At 41.0% G+C, this 23,764-nt stretch overlaps 1 protein-coding gene across 12 annotated transcripts in view; it reads left to right on the top strand.

The window, feature by feature from the left end:
• LOC138742405 (protein FAM124B) overlaps nucleotides 1-16,569 on the top strand; it is a 56,348-nt gene extending 39,779 nt beyond the window's left edge. For 4 of the 12 annotated variants that reach the window (XM_069896743.1, XM_069896739.1, XM_069896741.1 and 1 more), the window contains 2 exons: nucleotides 1,617-1,689; nucleotides 5,859-5,891. Coding sequence is in view for 8 of the 12 variants with exons in the window: in XM_069896730.1 (XP_069752831.1) it covers nucleotides 5,902-6,577; nucleotides 6,977-9,558; nucleotides 15,727-15,963; nucleotides 16,429-16,527 (3,594 nt within the window). In the remaining 4 variants the exon portion in view is untranslated. Of the gene's footprint in view, nucleotides 1-30; nucleotides 320-1,616; nucleotides 1,690-5,858; nucleotides 6,578-6,976; nucleotides 9,559-15,726; nucleotides 15,964-16,428 lie in introns of those variants that run through there. The other 8 variants (XM_069896730.1, XM_069896731.1, XM_069896732.1 and 5 more) reach the window with 6 other exon arrangements.
• Nucleotides 16,570-23,764: the final 7,195 nt, after the last annotated feature.

The following is a 23,764-nucleotide window of genomic DNA, read 5'->3' as shown; positions in this document are numbered from 1 at the left end:
TCATTGTACTTTACAAATGATGCCATGGGTGTAAATTGAAGGAAATTTAGTTTAAAGATAACTGAGAAATTGATTACACCAAAGAATGTTAAAACTTTCAACCTAAAAACAGTGTGGAAGGAAACTTTTAAAAAGCAACTCAAATAGCAATGGTTGAAGGAAAACAAATCCTCTGTGCAGTGAAAGCAAACCTAATAAGAGAAATGTAGAACTTGTTAGGTCTGCTTTGTTCATGAATGAGTGAGACAAACACCAGGCTGAGTCGAAATCAGGGTTCTTTGTTCTTTATTACCGGATTGTAACACTTGCGACCAACCAGGTTAGTCGGAGAATGCATTCTGCCGTTATCAGCAAAATGGTGATTTTTTATACCCTTGGATATGTGCTTAGAACATCATCATATCATTACTTGTCCAATGACTAAAACTGTTGCTATCCTTTCCCTGCTAGCTTCCTGCCTCTCAATCCATCAATGTCTCTCTTATCTTGTAAGTACAAGGATGCATTCACATCTTGTTACTGCCCCGTACATTCCCATCTCATGATGTTTTACCTAACAGGAGTACAAGGACACCTCCCCTTCTTGTTACAGCCTTGTACAGGGTAACTCCCTACACATTCCCATCTCATGATGTTTTACCTTACAAACTTCAAGCATCGAAGGTCCTGCTGTGCTCAATCCAAAAAGAAGAAAGGGAAGTGAGTCAACTTGAATTTATAGAATTGCAAAATCTGTTACCTTCTATTTCCTGGAAAATTCTCATTATTGATATAACAATTGGCCCTTTTATAGAGAAAGGCGAATGTAAAAACAGGGATACTTCATCTTTAAGTCGCTGCACTTACCTCCATAAAAGGTCCAAAGGTAGATGAACTCCTGTAATATGCTCCAGCTTCCATCTGCCTGCGGTGGGGGGGGGTTCACTTAAAAGTGGAGTGTAGTCACTCCACCTCTCAATAAGAGGAATGCTGCTGAATACAGCGGCAAAGGGGAGGGCTGATGGCATTACGGTGATGTCGTCAACCCGTGACCCAAGCGAGATTTTAAAAAATGAAAACACACAATTGCTGAAGAAACTCAGCAAGTCAATAGAGTAAAAACACACAATATTGGACCCATCTGTAAACTTGGCGCTGACACTTCCTGACGCGTACGTTTGACATCGTGGTGGGCAGTGATACTGCACCACTCGCCCCTCCTCCCTCACCTCTGGAAGTCGGCTCCTGACTCTGCTCTCCATAAATGCAACGCAGGATCCACGTCATAGGTTGTCACTAAAAGCTTTTTTTTTTAACTTGAGCCGGCTTTAATGTGGGGTTTCACCATTAAAAAAAGGCCTATACTTTCCAACAAATCCATTACTCTTTCCTTATCTTGCTCAAATTGTTCAGAACTACTGCATTGCTAAATATTATGCAATGGCTTCACCACTCGTTCCTATGCTTGCAGTCAACCTCTCAAATCTTCTACTTAATTATCTCCATCTCCCCAGTTGAAGGTCCTAAAGCCCTTCTGGCAATCTGATCTAATACCATCTTTATGTTACTCAGTGTCCTATTTTGCAGATAAATTGTTTGCAAAATGCCTTGCAATGTTTTATGACATTATGCTTCAGTTATAGGGGTTATAGAACAAAGAACTGGATAATTGTGCACAAAACCACCTCTTTATTCAAGGAAAATATACAGGTAAGTGTCATGGGAGCAGTTCAGAAATCATTTTCTTGTCTAATACCTGGAATTAAGCAGGTTTCTTTATGATGAAAGATTGGACAGTTTAGGCCTGCATTTGGTGGAGTTCAAAAGAATAGGAGGTAACTTGATTGAACTATACAAGATTCTAAGGTGTCTTAACAGAATGGCTGTGAAGAGGATGCACCTTGTGTGGAAGAATCAAAAATTAGTGGTCATTTGAAGGTCACCTTTAAGTTGAAGCACAGGTTTTTAAAAAGATCACAGCACCATTTTTGGAACTCTTGCTCAAAAAACTTTGGAAACTGAATATTTTAAGACAGAAATATATAGATTCTTCAAAGCAATGGGGTGAAAGGTTATCAGGTTGGATGGGACTGCAAAATTGAGGTTGCAATCAGATCAGCTATGATTTTGTTGAATGATGGAGGAAGCTCAGAGTCTAGTGAGGTGCACCAAAGAAAAGGTACAAGGACTGCCTAAAGAAATCTCTTGGTGCCTGCCACATTGACCACCGCCAGTGGGCTGATATTGCCTCAAACTGTGCATCTTGGCGCCTCACAGTTTGGCAGGCAGCAACCTCCTTTGAAGAAGACCGCAGAGCCCACCTCACTGACAAAAGGCAAAGGAGGAAAAACCCAACACCCAACCCCAACCAACCAATTTTCCGCTGCAACCGTGTCTGCCTGTCCCGCATCGGACTTGTCAGCCACAAATGAGCCTGCAGCTGACGTGGACATTTACCCCCTCCATAAATCTTCGTCCGCGAAGCCAAGCCAAAGAAAAGAAAGAAAGAAAAAATTCACATGTTCAAATGCATTTTAAAATGGCAGTCCAGATCATCCATAATAAATTTTGGACCTTGCAATCACGACACAAAATTTGTCATTAACTCTATGCAAGAGTAAAATGGAGGGAGCAATCTCCAGATCTTTCCTGACCAACCTGAATGTGAGCTGTTAATTCAACTCTCATAGCAGTAAGTATAAGCCAAATTCTCTATTCTACAAAAGTCCCACATCTTCCCTCCTAGCTACCCGAAAACAACTACCTGGGGAATTGAGCGCTTTGTAACTCCAGGCCTTGCGAACTCTCAGACGGAACTGCAAGGCTATGGTGAACATGGAGGACCTGATCAGAGATGCTTATGTTGCAAGCATCAGGTCCAACTACATCAGGCAGAGACTGTTGGAGCAAGGTGAGGTCAACTTGCAGAGAGCAGTCGAACTGGCAGGCACGCTAGAGATGGCCCTCCAGAATATGGAAGCTTACTCAACCACCAATGTGGCATTTCGTGGTTGCCCCTGGCACTGCCATCTTGGGATGTGGGAGGGCTGCAACCCTGCGGAGTGCTACCACCGCCAAGTCCTGCCAACAATCTGATCATGTCCTCTGTATTCTGTGAGTACCTAACACCATGTCCCACCAGCGACGTGACCACGGCCGCTGTACTCCGCGAGCACCCGAAGTGATACTTCTGCAGCCTAAACAACCACATGAGGAAACACTGCCCAGCGAAAGAAATGGTTTGCTCTAACTGCGGGGAAAAAGGATTTTATGTGAAAGTGTAAAAGTCCAACCTAGCAGCACCACATGCAGGCCATTGGGGCCGCCATCTTGGATGCCGCCATCTTGGATGCCGCCATCTTGGATGCCGCCATCTTGGATGCCGCCATCTTTGAAATTCAGCAGCGCCGCATGCAAGCTGGGGTGCCGCCATCTTGCAACTTCACACCAGAACACTCCCCCGCATCTACAGACAGTGATCCAATATTGGCCTCCATCATGCTGGATCAATGTAACCCGCACCGACTCGCCAGATCGATGATGGACATCCAGGTAAACAGTCATGTGACGAGCTGCCTGTTCAATAGTGGGAGCACAGAGAGCTTCATCCACTCCAACATGGTGCAGCATTACTCCCTCACTGTATGGCCAGTAAGCCACAAAGTTTCATTGGCCTCAAAGTCCCATATGGGTGATGCTCACAGCTGTGTAGTGACTCTGTGTGGAGCACACACAACAAAGACTTTAAACTCCTGGTAATGCCATAGCTCTGCGCTGCCGTGCTACTGGGGCTGGACTTTCAATACCACCTTAAAAGTATGACAATGGAGTATGATGTGCCCCATTCCCTCCCCCCTCCCCCAACCAGCAGTTTTTAAACCGGCCACTGTACTCCACCAGCAAAAACCCCTGGCCTCTTCGGCCATCGTTTCCTACCAACAACCTGAAAACTGCTCATTGCACATGACCTTCGGGTTCTCAATCTCAAGATCACCCCTCCACCATTGTTCACCTTCCTCACCCCGAATGTAAACCTGTTGCCACCAGAAGTAGGCAGTACAGTGCCCAGGATAGGATCTTTATTTGGACGAGAGTGCAGTGGCTACTCAATGAGGGGATCATTGAAGTCAGTATCAGCCCCTGGAGAGCCCAAGTGGTGGTGGTGAAGAATGGGGAGAAAAACAGAATGGCATTGACCACAATCAGACCCTTTATAGATTTGCACAGCTGGATGAGTATCCTTTTCCCCCATATATCCAGTATGGTAAACCAAATTACTCAATATCGGGTATTCTCCACCATTGATCTAAAGTCAGCATACCACCAGCTCTCCATCCACTCCATTACAGTGGTTTTGAGGCACATCTACCATTTCCTGAAGGTTCCTTTCAACATCACCAATGGGGTCTTGAAGATGGACTGATGATGGACCAGTATGAGCTGCAGGCCACCTTCCCATATCTGGATAATGTCACCATTTGCAACCATGACCTGCAGGATCATGATGCCAATCTCCAAAGTTTCCTCCAGACCTCCAAACTCCTTAACCTTACATACAATAAGCCTAAATGTGTATTTCACACAACCAGCCTTGCTATTCTTAGCTACATTGTGGAGAACGACCCCGATCGGATGTGCCCTCTTTTGGAACTCCCCCCTTTTCAAAAACCTCAAAGCCCTAAAAAAGTGCCTGGGTTTCTTCTTCTACTATGCGGACAAGACATGCTTCCTCATCAAATCCACCTCCTTTCCCCTGACATTAGAGGCCTGTGCGGCATTCAGCCACATCAAGGCAGACATTGCTAAGGCCATGATGCATGCTGTGGATGAGTCTACTTCATTACAAGTTGAGAGCAATGCATCCAACTTCGCTCTGGCTGCCATGCTTAACCAGGCTGGTAGACCCATAGCCTTTTTTTCCCACACCCTCCAGGGCCCAGAAATTTGCCACTCTCTGTTGAGAAGGAGGCACAAGCCATTGTCGAGGTGGTATGGCATTGCAGACACAGCCTCGCCAGCAAATGATTTACCTTGCTGACCGACCAATATGCATTGGCTTTCTTGTTCAACAACCAGCAGTGAGGTAAAATGGAACAAAAAGACAAGATGTTGAGCTGGATCCAAGTCTTCAGCATCGGCAGTGGCAATTCCATTGTCAACAAAGGGTGTGATGCCATCTGCATCGAAGAAGTTGCCTTGGGCTCCCGGACAGTAAAAGCGAGTTCTGACTCACAAACAGGAAAGGGGACCGCGGGCTCTCAGACAGAAGCGGGGACCTTGGGCTCTACAATTCTTTCAAACCCAAAGGTTTAATCGACCCCCTTTCGACCACCTGGCATTTTATGACCCCTTGGATAGTCCTTTTGACCACTTTGGAGACCCACACATGACTAGCCCATTAGTCCCGCTGTGTTCATTAAACCCGTCCTTTCCTGTTCTTCTTCATAACTCCTAGCATTCCATTTATTCCTCCACTTGCTGCCCTACTGGTGTCTGGGTAGCACCAACGAGCCTCCCCTTGTTCCTCGTGCACCTGCCACCTACCCTGGAAAAGACCCCAAAGTTTCATTAACTTGAAGTTCTCCCTCCTGCACCAGCTCTTTACCCACTTACTGAACACCACAATCTTCCTTAATACTCATATGGTATTACAAAATGTTTTGCTTATTAATTCTTTCATTTCCAAAAAGTACTGTATTTATCATCCTTAACATACAATAGGTTCACTTATCCAGGAAAAATGATGTTCTTGTGTTTGCCAACTTTTTAATATCATAAAATCAGACTAATTTGATAGAGAGATGGGAATTAATGTGAATGAAATATTACTTTTGGATGTTATTTCAAGTACACTTCTAAATCAAATTTATTTCTTCTAGACTTATTAATAAATACCGTCATGGAAAGTAAGAACTGATCAGAATGAAAAAAAAGAAAGAGCTTCTTGATACTTTGCGCCTAGAACTGACTTGCCCAGGCTGTGATAAACTTTACAACAACTCGTATTTGTTGCCTTGTGAACATAGTCTGTGTGGCAGCTGTCTCAGCAAAGAAACGAAACATGTAAAAGGAGGTCATATATTTGTTAAGTGCCCTTTATGCAAGGAAAACTTCTGTTTTAACCAAGAAGATGAGGTTAAGTTTCCTGAGAACTACCTGCTAAACAGTACAGTGAAAAGGTACAGACAAGAAGATGCTGACAGTATTAAAAAGAAAAAAAGAAAACCAAAAGGAAGTATGAATCATCAACAAAAGCAGATATTCTGCCAGCTCTGTGATGAAAAGAATAATTATATAGCCATGAAAAAATGTGTCAACTGCAATCTAAACTTCTGTGAGAAATGTCTTCAAAAAATTCACAAGAATAAGGCATTTCTCTCTCATGTTCTGATCGATCCTTCATCTAGCACTGAAGATCAGATTAAGTGTTTCTTTCATCCTTTTTCAAATCTGAAGGATTACTGTGTACAGGATAAACTACCAATCTGTGATGAATGCAAATTGAGTACCCACTGGAATCACTGCTTTTATTCTCTTGACCTTGCATTCCAATGTGAAATGGCAGAAATGCAGAAGAATATCTCACAATTTACTGAAGGTACTTGCATTATAAATCAAGCAAATTTGGCACTTAATAATCAGTGGTACTTATTACTGATGAATTAGCTGGAATTTATTTGAGAATTGGCATTTAACAAGGAAAGTTTTTGTGAGTAAAATGGATCTTGGGTGGTATTGCAAGAATTTCCACTGAAGTTGATGGAAAAGAAAATCAGACTTGTTTGTGAATGCTTTTAATTAACTTGAAATATATATTTGATTTAACATTTTTAAGCAATGTGTTTTGAACCAGGGTATTTGCATATTTTTTGAATTATTTTGTTATTGGAACTTTAGTTTTTAATAATAATATTTCTCTGAAAACACTGTCAATATGCCTTGATTTGGAAAGTTATTTGTACAGTAATTCTCTAACTTAGATGCTCTTTTGTTTTAGTCAAAGCAAATTTTGAAAATTGTATTGAGCAACTGAAATTAATGAAAACTGATATGGAGCAAAATGTAATGCACCAAAATGCAGAGGTGACCAAGGAGTTTATCTCCTTGCATGAAGGACTTAAACTTCAAGAGCAAACAATTAAAGAGATGATAAAAAGTGAGACTACAAAGAAACAACGTGAAGTTGACAAGTTCATTGACTCAGCATCAATGTTAATGTTAAAGTTAGAAGGATTAATGTTGTATGCAGTAGAAGCTTGCAAAGAAAATAAACCACTGATATTCCTTCAAACATCAGCACAGATAAACAAGCGCCTGACTGAAATCATGCTTTGCATGATTCCTAATAATTCATTGGCTAAAATTCCTTTTAAAGACTTGGAATTAAATGTAGATCATATTAAAGTTGCAATTGATGCACTGCCATCACAACTAAATAAAACAGAGTCAAATTCTTTGCGTGGTGAAGATTTTCAAATGGTTCCAAGCTGGAATGTAGCATACAAAATGAGAAAGGTGAAATCTCCTGGCAGTGTGAAAGAGCCACTTTGCCCATCATTTACTTCTAAAGTTCAGGCTGCCTTAGTCACTCCTAATTTGGATCTTTGTTCATGTATTTCTCGATCTTTTGCAGTTAACTTTAACTCTGATGCATCCAATGTAGATTCTCATGCAGATGTTTCAACTTCTCTCCAACGCAGCCCAAAATATGCCACTGAGGATAACTTCAGCGTCTGTTTGGCCGAGACAGCTTTGGATGGTCACATTAGCCCAGAAAATGCAAAATCTGCATCGAACACTGAAACAACTTCAAATACAACTGATGAGTCCTCACATTCAAATACAAATTCTAGCAGAAGCCATGAGAAATTTGCAATTAATTTAGATGAGGCTTCACATGCTTCCGGTTTGGATTGCTGTGAACTTGCGACAAATTCTGATCACCATATTCCGCAACATAGCAATGAGGCACAAGCTGGAACAAATTGTACTTTGTCTTGGACCAACTCTTGTGAATCTGCTGCAAGTACATCTAGTGTCTTTCAATGTGCATGCTTCGAAAACCATGAATTCAAGAACCCAATCAGCACCTTTCATAATCCTGTTGAAGTAGATCACGGAAATAATGTTTTAAATATCCCAACTGAGAAGGAATGTAATGATAATAAGCAAAAATCTAATCAATCTCTAATGCTACCTGAGAAAACAAAATCCATGTATATTTCTGAAAAGACTTGGTCAATACCCATAAGGCAGTATAAACAGCAAGATTGCCATTGTCGCCATAGCAGTGGGGATGCATTCTCTATTGAGTTAAGTCACACTTCAAATGATGTATGTTCCCCTGAATCAGAAAATGTAAAGTATCCGAATGATCACAAAAGTGGAGGCTTGTCAAAGGATCATACTATTTCTGAACAAGTTGCAGATCCTGACATTGGAATGAACTCTTCTTACAATAGTTCTTGTTTATCTTCAGAAAGAGAAACTGAGTGTGTTGCATCAGTTTATCGTTTTTGTGTGCCTTGTACCTTTGACAGCGCAGGACCAGCTCAGGCAAATTGTGCTAATAGTAGATCAGACAACCTTTTCAATGGGAAGAAAGACATTCCTTTCAACATTTGCACCAATAACACTGCATCTCAGGGTGAGGAACCCTACTGTGCATGTAAGACATTTTTGTGTGCAACCCCACACGGCGCCACTGGAAACAATGTCTCATGCAAGGACATGAATTGGACATCTGAAAAGAAAGGTTCTGAAATAATCTCAGATGGTTCTCAGCAGCACCAACTCATCAGTGCAGCTGGATGCAAGATTGACTGCAATAAACAGGAAATGCATTGCTTACTCGAGACCACTCCTTTCAAAGCAGAGCATGCTTGTTTTGATGAGGCTGATCATTCCAACCCACTGATCTGTAGTACAAATAGTGTCTGTCGTATTGCAAGATCGAGAAGCAAATTTGGGAGCTGGCCTTCCTTTAGGAATGCCAAATTGCTCTCTAAAAATAAAACCTTTATGCGAAGTAATATGCAATTTATCCCATCTAATTTCTGTCGATCACGGACTACAATTAATTTTGATGGCAACTCAAATACCTTGGACAAGGATTTCAGGAAGAACAGCGTGGTTTACTTGCCCGGAACTCCTGATGACAGTTCAAAATGTCATTCTTCTACTCATTTTTATAGTACTGATCTTCCAAAAAGCCAAACTTTCAGAAATATCCATCGAACTTGTTCTCAATTGAGGCCACGGAATAGTATGCACAGAATCGCACGGAATCACAAGAACCAGCAATGTCTATGTACATTGGAAAAGAACATTTCTATGAACCAAGGTTCAAGAAATCTGCCATCTTTCTTCCAAATGCACGACACTGCATTGGCATGTGATAGTAGGAAACTTCAGCTGCTTGATAATCACTTGCAACTTGATTCAAAAAATTATGAATCAACAAATGCATCTGCAAAACTGCATGGATCAAGTTTACTTAAGGAACCTATGAGTACCTTAAATGAACTACCAGGAGCTCCAAAAATATACAAACATACTGTGGCTGGAACATCTGCAAAGGTAATACTGTTTTATCAAGATAAATTTATTGAAATTGCATGGAATGAAAGTTTAGCCTTTGGTATTGCATTCTTTTAATCATTAAAGGAACATAGACTAATAATTTTACAAAGAAACTTTGTTATTTAAAATCACTTATTATTACATCTGATCATCTCTTGGTTATCCATTTTCCAATCTGTAAACCCCATTCCAAATGCAATGCGGATAAACTTGGGAAAGGCCCGACCATTTGCTTGGTTAATTGAGCCCTTTTTTGAATTTAAGTAAGTTCACACTGCATTCTTCTTCATGCAAATAGCTTCAGATTTACTGTTCATTGGCTGATACAAGGAAAGCAAACTTGGCATGTGTTACGGGAGGCTTTGAGTGCAAAAGACATCTTGCTTCAATTAGTAGAGCCTGGTGTACCCGTTTGATTTCTCTGCCTAAAGAAGGATATACTTAGAACATATGGAGTGCAGCAGAGGTTCACCAGATTGATCCATGAGATACTGAGTTATTATGTGAAAAAAGATTAAACAGCAAAGAGTTAGTGGTGACTTAATTGAAAGGTACAGTATTCTCATGGGCTTTGCATGCTAGATGCAAAAATTTTAATTTTTTTTTTCCCCCTTGTTTGGATGTCTCAGATTAGCATCAGGTTTGGCCATTTATAAAAGAGGTGAGATGAAGTTTCTTCATCCAGAGGGGAGAAAATCTTTGGAATTCTCCTGTCAAGATGGCTCCAGAGGGTCAGTCAGAAAAGGGAAACAAAATCCATGGTGAGATTAGTCAATAGTCTACCAAATAATAACATTGCAATGGCACAGACAATAAACCAAGAAATATCTAACGCATGTAAGAATGGAATGGCAGTTGTCATGGATAACTAACTTTCATATAGATTGGGCAAATCATGTCGGTTGAGGCAGTCTTTGTGAGGAGTTTGTAGAATGCATCTATGGTAGCTTTCTTGAATAGCATGTTACCGAACAGACAAAGGTATGTACCATTTTAGATCTGATGCTGTGCAATGTGACTGGGAAAATTAAGTGATCTTGTAGATTGGGATTTTTCAAACAGATGGACTGCAATAGGATAATCTAAAATCAGTGTACTATGCTTAAACAAATGAGGTTACAAAAGGTTGAGGGAGCAGTTGGGTAGTTTTGACCGGAAACACAGACTATATGGTGGAATAGATGAGGAACAATGAAAGACTTAGAGAGATTTTTCACACTGCTGAACAAACATATATTCTAGTTAAGTATAAGGATAGTAATGGTGTGGAGAGCCAGTCTGGGATAATTTAGGGAATAAAGGAAGGCATCATATTAAACGTTCATGCATATAAATTTGCTAAGAGCAGTAGGAAACTGAAAAATTTGGAAATCCTTTAAAAACAATAAAAAAAACCACTAGGCAAGGTGTAAAGAAAGTGCAGATAAATTATGAAAATAAACTAGCACAAAATCTAAAAAGAGAAAGTTAGCTTTTTTTAGAATTATAGAAAGCAGAAAAGCATGGAATAAGTGAACGAGGTTCTTGGAAGATGAAATGGGGGCATTAATATTTATGTAATGGGGATCAGCTGAGGCCTTGAATAACTATTTTGTGTTGGTCTTGACAGTGGAAAACATGTTAAACATGCCAAGGTTGAGGTTAACGATGTGACGAGACGCGAGGACCACAGTACAATCACCATCACTAAAGAAGTGGTATTTAGCAAGCTAATGAGCCTAAAGATAACTAGGTCCCTGGTCTTGTTGGAATGTATCCCAGGGTACTGAAAGAATTAACGGAAGTTATAGTTGAGGGTTAGGATTATGACAATTTACAAAAATTCTCTGGACTCTGGGCAGGTTGTATCAGAATGGAATTTCACTTATATCAGAATGGAATGTTCAAAAAAGGATTTGTTGACAGAAGGCAGATAACTATTGGCCAGCTTAACATCTGTAGCTGGGTAAACGCTTGAAGGAAGAAAGAGCAAGACATCTGGGTAGAAATTATTCCATCAGGCAGACATGTCATGGATTCAGGGAAGACGGGTCATGTTTGACAAACTTAACTGGAGTTTTTTGAGGATGTCATATAAGTATGGTGGATAGAGGGGAGCAGATGGATCTGTTTCCTTAGATTTCCAGGTGTTCAATAAGGTGCAGCATACAAGAGTTGGGTAATATATTAGCATGATAGAGAATTGGTTAACTAATAGAAGGCAGAGAGTTGGGTCTTTTTCTGGATGATTCAAGATTATTTTATTGTCATCTTGGCGCCTCACAGTTTGGCAGGCAGCAACCTCCTCTGAAGAAGACCGCAGAGCCCACCTCACTGACAAAAGGCAAAGGAGGAAAAACCCAACACCCAACCCCAACCAACCAATTTTCCCCTGCAGCCGCTGCAACCGTGTCTGCCTGTCCCGCATCGGACTTGTCAGCCACAAACGAGCCTGCAGCTGACGTGGACTTTTTACCCCCTCCATAAATCTTTGTCCGCGAAGCCAAGCCAAAGAAGAAATAAAACAGAAAATATGATACTACATGACATTTCCTTTAGTCAAACATAAGACAGACAAAGATTCATTATCAGCATAAATTGCTCAGTGCCCCTTACAGCCAGAGAAAGAAAAGCAAAATGGTGTCTCCCAGGTTCACTGAATGTCCATGGTTTTGCCTTGAGCACTCAGCCTTCACAGGCACACAGCCTTCAGTCCAAACTGTTAGCAACCTGAGCTCCAGATGCACACCTCTGGCATGTTCAGGAAGCCTCCAGGACTCTCGCGCATCCCGGTTCCGATGTCTGATACCACCCCCCCCCCCCCCCCCCCCAGCCAGTCTCCAGCAGATCACAGCCTGATAGAGTATTTGGACTGAAATCGCTAGCAGCCCACATCTTATGTTGGTCCCTCACCTCGAATCTCCAACAGCCTGCCTTCAGTGTGTTCTTCAGCCTCAGAACGCCTCACTGGTCCACTACCAAGGGCATTGTCCTGTGGGTCATCTCCTCTACTTCTCAAATGTGGTGGGGGGTGGTCTCCCTGTTTTCAGGTGCCCTACATCAGTCCCCTGCTTCAGTGAAGTCTGAAACCCTTTGTGACCGATGTTGATCATAGGCACCGCCATCTTGGGCCAGACCCTGCAGTCGTGGGATTTTAAAAATAAACCAGGGTCGACAGCAGTCAGACTGGATGGTTGGACCCCACAGGGGAGTGCTGAGATTTTGCTTCCCGGTCTCTGTGAGTCTGCACCTGTGGCAGCGCTGCTGTTAAAGTAGCTCTGGCAGCGTTGCTTTTTTTTGGCACCTCTAACAATCAGCGGTGAACGGAGTGCCACAAGGGCATTATTAATTTAGAAGAGTGGACCAAGTATGGCCTATCTAGGCTTGGTGATGATACTACATTGCTTAGAAACACAAATTGTGCAGAGGATGTGGAGAATCTGCAGAGAGCTTGATCCAAATCTGTAAAGTCATCATAGCCCAAATTGGGTTCCGCAGAAAGGCACAGGGGTTCTGCAAAAAAAATTAAATAAAATTTGTAATAACTTTTTTTTAAATTTAAATTACTTTTTACCTCTGTGTTTGTGTGTTTAAATCACTGTGTTTCTGTGATGGTAGCAAGCAGTTGCTTCGATGCTAACGAAACAAAATGGCGTCAACAGCTAAAAGATATTTCTGTATTAAAAACCACGGATCATTGGCTTAAAAAAGAACATAGGAGACAGGATAGGGGTCGAGGGCATTTTGGCGCCAGACATTTTGATCCATTTGTGTGGGTGCACTCACTATATACATATTGCTTCCATTGCAGTTTGTGGCAATAGTTGTACCTTTGTAATAGGAAGGAAATGCCACTTTATCAAACTACATTCCACATGCAAATCCATGACTTAGTAGGCAGCCTTTGACTTGCTGTAGGTAGTTGATTGTATCTAGCACAGAGGACAGATGCAGAATAAACAGTTAATAATTATTTTCAGGATAACAAAAGTTCTGCTTGCATCACTTGGGGTTGCATACAAATTGCACATTGATGAAGTGACACTTGGTTCATGCCAGGAAGATGGAATAGTTGGCAGAGTTGCCTAACAAACAATGTGTATGTAGTCAGTGTTGCTGTGTTAACCTACAGACGGAGCCAGCCCATGGGCTCAATCTTCTTCAAGATCTCTGCAAGAAGAATTGAACACAGCCATATAGAATATGTATCAGGATATAGACATCCTCAGGGCCTTTCCTTGTGCTAGATTGAAAGGTTTGGGATCTATTTTCTTCACTCAGCCTAAAAGAAGCCATAATGCTTAAAGTTTCATGGCCTTGGGCACCTGTCTGCTGCAGACATGATCCTGTTCTGCAGCTGGAGCAAGTGCTAGATTTCAGTGCCAATCTCTTTCATGAAACCATGAATTGGTATTTACTGAAATTCAGATAAATGAATTGCTTCCTTAAGTGGTGATTTAGATTTCATCCTCCTTCCTCATTCAGCAGCTTGTCCCATCCTGCATGCTCTCTTTTCTTTGTCGTCATCTTCAATTATAAGGAATAGGCTTAATCAAGCCTCCCAGACCTGAAAGCAACTTGGCTCAGTGCATTTTTAGACTATGTCACTAGGCAGATGTCTCCTTTAAACAAAGAATATATAAAGATGCATCATTATCAAGAAAAAAAATCCAAGAATAGTTTATGTTCCTTTAATTTAGGCCTTTTTAGATTTTTATTAAGGTTTTTTTTATGTTGTTGACTCTGTTAAGGTATGGAAACTCAAAAGTCAGCTTAGTGGGGGGTGATATTCACTAATGGTGTTGTTAATACTCAATCAGCATCACCCACCAAAGACAGGCATCCACATTCATCAGATGGTGTACAAAAACAGCAATAGTTGAATTTCTCATAGGAGTGTGAGAATGCATTTAGGAGTAGCTTTTTAAGAAGGGATGATGTGCATAAAAAGTGGGTGACGAAGAGCTCAATTCCTTTCCAGTTTCTTTTTGTGTGTTCATTTTTATCTATTTCATGCTTAAACTGAGCACAAGATTCATCATTTTGTCACAGAAGCACTTTACCAGTCTCTAGCCCAAGAACATTAAGCCCAGTCGCAAGTCTTCCCGGATGTTAGATCACGTTATCTCAATCCGATGGTCCCAGGGATTGAACTCGAGACCATGGACTGTATGCTCAGTGTAGTACTTGGTTGGCTCAGTGAGTAAATGGGTACTAAGGAAGATGGGGAAAGTGAGGTTGTGATTTGTTTTTTTCTTTAATGTTCCCAGTCGGATACATATGAAAAACTGCAGATGCTGAAATACGGAGCAAAACAATAATCCTCATGAAGGTTCAGACTCAAAACATCTACCTCTAAGTCCCTCTGGCAGATTCATTTTTGTTCTGAGTTGAGTATGTGCCAAATAATGAAAAAATGTGTGATTAAACAAGAGAGACTGCAGTAGCTGGAAAACGCACAAAATTCTGGAGGAACTCATTGGGTCAAGCAACATCCATGGACTATAGGCAATAAACAGTCAATATTTTGGGCTGAAACACTTCATTGGGAATAGCAATAAATGAGCAGATGGCAAATAAAAAGTTGCAGGGTGGGGTTATGGGGAATGTGATTAACCTGATTCATATGCTGTGAATATGTTGCTCAGAGAATAATTACATGGAGACAACGGGGAACATTCTGATCATTTGAGATTTTACTTCACTTCTCTGAAAATTACTGTTTCATATCCAGTTGGTTGGACTTCATTGCTGTTAAGTTTATTTTCTTCACTAAACTGATCAGGACTTCTAAATCTAATCCTATTTGATGCCACGTCAAACCACATTTTATCAGGTTTGTCCTGATCATGTAACTCTCCACTTTGAGATTTGATTTTTTTTAATTGCTGGGATCCAGTTGTCTGACTCTGTATTTGAGAGTTTGAACAGTAATTATGCTACATTGCTGTGTAGAAGTAAGAAGAAGCATGATAAGTTTTAATTTTAACTAATCTTTCACAGTTGAAAATCCCACTGTATTTCACAGCACTTTAGACGATCCAGCCAAGAACATTGCAAATGCATTCCTCATGGTCGCAGATGAACTTGGGCCTTGGGTCAAATCCATTATCCTGTACTTAGAGATTATTTGCTAAAATCAGATGGCTTAATAGCCACAATTACCTCTACTTTTGTTTCATTTAGGTGAAATGGATGTGTCCCCCAATGAGAAAGCGAACTACATATTTTTTTGAACTGCAGTTCCAGGAGATCATTTCTATTAACAAGGAGATGGCTATACCTCAAGATCAAGCTGGAGTCTTCTCTGGAATTAGGCATAAAAACTTTGTGGCTACTAATCTGAACTCCAATTCTGAATACTTGTTCCGGGTCCGTGCAGTGAACATGATTGGGAAAGGGCCATGGAGTCAACCCTATAAGGTGCATTATTTGCAAGTTGCAATACATTAGAAATCTCAAGTCATTGTGAGTGCTAAATTGGTCAATCTATAAACTGTATAATATTCTATACACTTGATCACATGAAACTATTGGCTGCAATTTATCATTGTCCATGTCAGTGCAATCTGTTTTTAGATACATATCATTATAGTTGATTAATAATGCCCCTGATTCTGCTCTGATTTCCACATGCATTCAGGAGAACCTCAAACACCATATTGAGCTGATATGCACAGTTATAAATTGTAACTTGGTGGAAAATTGAATTTTTAAACTGGGTGGATAATCCAAAGTTGGCGAATGAAATAAGACCTCAATTCCTACATTTTGCATCAACAGAAGTCGTTGAATTATTGATTTTTTAATATAGAAAACCCTATTTAAATTTATAAACCTAATTATTTGTTGACCTTTGAGTTATTAATGTTTTTTATGTGTTTGCAGATTCTGACTGTATGTGGTACAGTTCAGCATGGTGTGAATACGAAGGACAAGAGCGTTTCATTGAAAGGAGTTGAAGTTAGTATTCACAGAAGCAGCTAATACTATTGAAAGGTGTAATAAAATTAAGTCAGCTTGCCTTTATTGTTTTGAAAGTGAGTTTGAATTATTAGTGACTCAGACCGCCCTATTTTCAGGTGATAGGGAAAAAGTAGGGGCTGAATTAAATCGATTTCAAAATGGATCCAAAGATCAAAATTCAAAATCACAAAAGAGTAAAGTTGTGAAACTGATAGGATTTTATTAACTGTAGTCAACCTCATTGACTGATCAAGGCAGAATGAAATGGGGAGCATGCAAAGGGCTATTGGTAGGATCAGTCATGGGAGGTGTGTCCAGCTGGCAGCAGGCAATCATAGCAGCACAGTGGTTTACCACAGTGCCTCCAATGTGAGCACCATATTGAGTGAGCTCATCACAATGAATGCTTGTTTAAAAGATTTCTGCACCAGCTATGATTGATTAGCTGGTTGTATCAGGAGGAATTTGAGTGGCTCACTCTAATTAAATCTGGCTCACTCTGCTTAAAAAACTAATCTGTACCTCTCAAGAGTCTTCTATTATGACAGGAACAAGTACTGGTAATCATGTGGGAAGTGAGACAGATTTTCTGAATGGTTCAACACTGGAGAATGTGGACATCCAATTTTTCAAACTCTGTCAAAAAGAGGAGATATGCCTGATATCAACAGCATGGGGGAAATCCTCCAAGCACATAATCAGAAAACAGTGGGAGTAAATAGCTGCAGAAATTAATTGAGAGTGAGAACAGGAGAGCTGTTTTCAATGGCCTCTTATAAATGAGAGCTGTTTTCAATGGCCTCTTATAAGTGGTAATACCAAATTCTACTAGTTGTATTTTGGGTCTCAAACATGTCCACCACTGTCCTATCAGCCATTGATATCAATTGTTATACTGGAATATATACAAGCTGATATCTGGTAACCCAGAATTTATTGTCTTCCAGAGTCAGAGAAGTTAATATTTTCTTCCAACTAAATAATATCATGCTTTGCTATTACAATTCCTGCAGAGAAGGTAGCTGAAAATCTTCTTCACATTCTGTTTCATGATTTTAACTTGGCGAAGTCATTTTAATTTCAACCAAGCTATGGATACTTCTTTCCAGTTTTTTCACATTTTTGATTTTACCTAACCATTTCTCCAGCATTGTTAAGAAGCAGTATTTGAGAACAGGAGGAAAGATGTGTTATGGTTGTCCATGGAAATAATGTGTGAATTACCATCATTTTATTAGAAGATTAATTTGAAATGAATTGTGGGTGCAATGTCACATGTTCTGATGCTACCAAATCTTCACAGAATACAATGGTATCTAAACAATAAGAGAATAAATAAAGAAAATATTCAGCATTTGGTAATTATATAATCAAGTATGTTTTTTAAAATGTTGTTCTAATAGTATCTGTACCCAAACATTTTGTTAATAGAAAACTAATAGGAAACCATGAAATTAAAATGGATGGTTAAGTTTTTTTCCTAGAATTTATATTAATTTGCAAAAGATATTTAAACATAAAAAGAATATTTTCAACAATTATTCTGCCAAGGCTCTTAATGTCTATAACATTTATAATTATAACATTTATAACAGCCTGGTTAGATTTAAAATAAAGCAAATAATCATGAAATATTAAAATATTCTGCGAGTATTTTTGTTCCAAGAAAGATAAAATAGTGAAAATCACTGCCAGGCAATTTTTAATTTGATTATACAAACACAAAATTATTGTTACTTTTGTGAGACTTTTTTGATTATATGAATATTTAGGTTGTGCTCAGATGTGGTTTTGAGGTAAGGCCAGTAATCACCAAAATTCAGATTTATGTAGGCCGACATGACCTGTTTCCACGCCATAAATGGTTATATGGTTATGGTTATATGTCAGAGTACATACATGACATCACATACAACCCTAAGATTCTTTTTCCTGCAGGGCCAGGGAGAATTTCCACTTATTGGTAGTGCAAAAAAGAATTGTACGCAACATTCACATAAACAAATATAGAAATGGAAATAAGCTGTAAAATACAGCAGAAAAAAAGCCCATAGCGTTACTTAGCATTTGCTCAGTGTGGATTCCTATTTTGTATCACTTTTATTACTATTTCCAGTTTGTTATTATTTCATTATTTTCTCGGATAAATTCACTGGAACAATGTTTCTTGAAGAGTTTTACTCTTTGTGATCTTTTTTAAAAATCTTATTTAATGCTGGGTCAAAACTCCTGATTCAGTCCAGTTTCCCACTATTTTTCCATGGACAGGCCAATCCACTGCTGCCATTCATATGAATACTTTTGAAGGTTCTTTTTTAGTTCAGACAAAGTTGTAACAACACTTTGACTATCTTTCAACCAACTTGGAGAAGCATCAAGACCAAACTTCAGATAAAGCAAAAGGGTTTTATTAGAGAATAAAAAATGATAATGGGCACTAAATTGAAACTGCTATTGAGACAAAGTGCAGCCTTTTCTGATCAAAGGGATTGTCAAGTGTTTGCATGCAATTTCTCACTGATTTTTATTGAGTGGGTCAATGCCTGATATACCAGTTGTATTGGGAAGGGTTGTGGCTGTCATATGATGGCACTGCCCCCTACCTAGTCAGGGGACACACCAGCTGCCAATCAAGGTTTTGTTCCTCCCCACCCATTAGTGCACACCTTGCTGTTGGTCAAATGTCAATTACCTGGACTGCACTCTCCAGCCTGCCTGTACTTAGCCTTGGGCCATTGGCTGTTGTAATTAGATGAACCCTCCTGCCACTGAGCTTATTGGCCCCCAGTAAATGATGTGGACTTGTCTCTCCAGCACTATAAAGATGCCACGTTCTCCTTGTTCTCTCCCTCTTTGCCAGCTTGGGACTACACTGCTTCACTCCAGGTCTAGAAACACAGAAGGGTGCATGAGAAACTGTTGGTAAGATGTGCACTGTTAAAAGGGTTGGAAACATTTAATTAGTGTCCTTTGTAGCATAGAGCCATGCCTGTGCTGAGTCAAGGGGTGGTGGGGCATCGTAGTCATTTTTCCCCTGATCATTGTGTGTGTGTGTGTGTGTGTGTGTGTGTGTGTGTGTGTGTGTGTGTGTGTGTGTGTGCGTTCTGCATCAGTTGCTATTTTTCCACACTTGCCTTCTGTAAATAAAATCCTTCCCTACATCAAAACTGTGTTCAGAGTCCTTGCCTTTGAGACCTATCAAACCTGTTTTTTCACTCACACCACCAGTGCAGCATGTATGTCAATGCCCAATCTCCCACTATTCTAAGCAATTCAATACCTGATATCCTGGCAGCAGACATTCTACCATTGTTCCCACCAAATCAATCTGCTATAAATAAAGATAGAGCCTATCACTCTCTCCATATTATTCTATCAATAACTACAAAGTCGAGAGCTGGGGAATGAAAGGCTTTAATAAACATGAGTCTTTGGCTGGCCCGGATCCAGGTACAGGAATACCGGAAGGGAAAAGGGAGGTTGACCTTTATGGCCAGGTCATAAGCGGCAGAGATATAGGAGATGAGTCACTAGTGGGTGGGCCAGCTTATACAAACAACAGCAGAGGTAGGGAATAATGTACAAGGAGAAAATATATCACTACAGATAGTGAACAAGCAGCATCTATGGAGCAAGAAGCAGTTTAGTGTTCCACGTAGTTAACCTTTTGTGAGAATTAGGAAAATTTAGAAGTTTATGAATGTTTTAAGTTTCAACACAGCTATCTAATCTTCATTTGAAAATGTGCTTCTCTTGCCATAGAATCTGCCTGAACTGCTGAGCATTACCACCATTTGCTTCTGTCTATATTTTGTTTGTTTTAATCCACTCTGCTGTTGGTACTTGAGCTCCTCATTAGTGCGAATGTGGCTGTTTTTAGGTAACAAGGGGTACCTGCCAACCATGAAATCTCATAGAGTACCCCACTGCATTCTCAATCTATCACCATGGAAGGGCCCTGCAACCAAACAGGTTTTAAGATTAATTGCAGACTAAGTTTGTGATCGTGAGCAATCCTATCTTGTTGCTGTCAGAGTGGCTGTAATATGGCCGATGAAAGATTCAGCTGATGGTCTTCGAAGATCATCTTGATCAGTTCTGGGCTTTGATGTCATGTTTTGAACTCTTTATTTTTGGCGTGAGTGGCACTTCTCCATGCTGGCTGATGGGTGTGGAATTATATGGTCACTGGTAAAGTGGCAATGATGAGGGTACATGTACAGTTAAGTCAATGGAAAGACAACAGAATTGTGCTCCACAGAGCCATGGATGGTGCCTCTGACAACCAAATAATTATTGGAATGATAGATTGTGGGTGCCACTTAGGATCAATATCCAAAGGCACAAGTGGAAAAGCAGAAGTGGAAACTTAGACAAATGCTGTAGATGGTTGGGTCAGCAATTGTGTCAGCTTTAGTGCTGGTAAAAATACTGGTTGGTGCTCTTTAGCAGGCCTATGATTTGACCAAGCACCATACTGGTAGCCATGAATTTCCTGTGTTCATTTACTCCACAAGGTGGATGGGTGTGGAGAGAGTAGAGGGATGCATTCACCTTGCATGTTTGTTGCTGTTTGTACATTTATGAGCCACACATCCCAGCAAGAACCAGCCCATTCAGTAGCACAGACTGAATACCTGTTCAAGTAAAACATTTCAAATTCAGAGCAGCTTGGTTCAAATCAAATTCCATGTTCTAAGTGCAAACTTACTACACCAGAAAGGGGTTTTTGGTAAAGATTTGGGAGAAATGTATAAAAGGCAGATAATGAGCCTATGTTTAACTTGCATGCATTTGTGATACTAGGCCATTTCGGATAGGCCAAAAGTCAGAATATAAAGGCAGAGAAAATCCGCCAGAACGCATAATCACCTACCTTTCTGAATGTGCGGAGGCGGTCTCCGAGCCACATATTCCAACCTCTCTCTGAGAGAGATAATCTCCACAGCATAGCCCTCCGCTGATCGATTTGAATGGGCAGCTCCACTAGGCAGCTGTTCAGGGGTGGGCTCATGACGTCGCAGTGATGAACTCAGCCTGAGACGCAGGAGCGTGAATTTTAAAACCCCGACTGTGTGCACGGCAGGGAGGCACTCTAGGTGTGTTCAGATTTAAGAAGAGCCTTCAGGGATAATGGCTGGTCATTGGGCAGATGGAGAAATCAGACTGCTTTTTGATCTCTTGTTTGAGGAAGCCCACGAAAAGGAGCTCACAGGGACAGTGAGGGATGGTCCTACCTTTCAACAACTAGCCAGTGCACTTTCAGCACGTGGTCACAGCCGATATAAAGTCCAGGGAGTCACAAAGCTTGAGAGCCTGAGGAAGAAGTTCTACCCTGTGCTGGATCATAACAGGAGATGGCAGTGAACGTTTGGACTGGCCGTATTTTGAGCAATGCCACAACATCTGGGGGACAAGCTGCTCAGCAACACCACTAAATGTGGTTAGTGCACTGGAGAGCCCTGATTCCCCAGTGCTCATCCTTGAGTTATCTCAGGCGGAAACCAACAGCGCTGATGGTGGAGAACTGCAGGGCGAGGAGTGGCCAGTCACCTCTGACGTATCTACGGGCGCTGATATGGATGCTGATGTCTCCGAATGTGCTGCGGTGGTGGATGAAATCAATTGCACTGGTAGAGCCGAGGCAGGAAGGACAGCTGATAAGACAGGTATCGTATCATTATTAAATGTTTCATGTGTGGAAAAGCATGCAATTTCACTATTGATCCCTTTTTCCTGATATGATCCACAGTACCCTGTCTGAAATGCAAGCGTCAGAGGTTGACAAAGGCGCAGGTTCTCTCAAAGGAGCTGGAGGCCATGATGACATAACTTGCCAAGGAGGACAGAGAGGGTGATCATCTGCGTGCTGAGATGCAGCTGGAGAAGGAGGGAGCTATGCTTGCCAATCTTACGGAGGAAGAGTATTCAGCGCACCTGGCTGAAGTTGACAAGTCATCTGCTCTGCGGGAACTCAGCGCTACAATGGGCAGGCAGTCCTCCATGTTCCACAACATGGTAGCTTGATTTGAGAATGGCTTCCCTCCGCAGCAACTGTTCCCGCAGCTGTACAGTCCCGCGCATGCCACATACCAAAGCCCTGCCATCAACGTGCTGTTTCGTTTCACACCAGCACATTACTGTCATGGCCACATGGAGACGAGTGAGGTGGCTGGGTCGTTTGCAGAGTTCCCCCCACCTCCTTCCTCGCCATGCTGGATTGATGTGTAGATCTGAAATGACTACAGAAGGGCATTATGTTTATGCTGCTCAGACATTTGATATTTTGTATTTAATGTGCATAACCTTATGAATTAAACACTGATGTGAGCAATGCGCTGTGTACTTTTCAATGGAATAACGCACTCTTGGTGGTGGGTCGCAGTGATGGTTTATTGCAGTCACTTTTGATGGTTTTAAGCTATGACCCTGTCATTTGTAACGATACACATGAAATGCACAGGTGATTGAAGAAGGCAGCCATGTCCTGTTATGTGTGGCCTTTAGCATATTTATGTAACTTGAATATTTAAAAAAAACCATTCATGTGTAGTGGAAAACAATTTTCATTAAACTTCCAAAAGCTCGTAACATCTCTTGTGTTTCATTTGTTTCTCTGTTTGTATCAAGAGATTACAAGAACAGATAGCACACCATGCAGCAGGCTCATGGCACAGCTTTTGGGAACAAGTGGGGATGGTGGGTGGCAGGGGCAAATCCCATTGATACTGTGTGATAGTACAGATCTATCACCAATGTACATAGTGTATATAGTTACTGTATCTAGACTGTGCTTACAGCGATTGGCTGAGAGCTAAGCCACACCTATTGTTTGGGCCTTAAAGGGTTGTGTCCCTAGCCAGGTCGGATCATTCCGGACTGGTCGGCCACCTGTGAAGAGCTCCGGTCTTTTGCTAATAAAAGCCTTGGTTTGGATCAACAAGTCTTTGGTTCTTTCGACGAGCTCTACATACTGATAACTCCTGAGACCCCTCCCCCCCCTCTATATGATGGACGTAATTGCTGAACGGTTGGCCTGGTGTCCATCTGCCTGCTGATCATTACAATCCTGTGTGGTGCTGGGAGATCTGTCGCAACAGACATCCACTCTGGCTGAAAATGATCCTTGTTGAGTTCACATATATTGTACAGCGCACAGCACACAAACACAACATCCAGAACAAAAGCGGTACAAATATCAAGGCGCTTGGAGAGGCACCGCCATCGGCCTTTCAGTCAGCCAAAGGCATGTTCCATC

Source organism: Narcine bancroftii, chromosome 9, assembly GCF_036971445.1.
Source record: "Narcine bancroftii isolate sNarBan1 chromosome 9, sNarBan1.hap1, whole genome shotgun sequence".
NCBI classification, from domain to species: domain Eukaryota; kingdom Metazoa; phylum Chordata; class Chondrichthyes; order Torpediniformes; family Narcinidae; genus Narcine; species Narcine bancroftii.
This window is presented reverse-complemented; position numbering and strand designations above follow the sequence as displayed.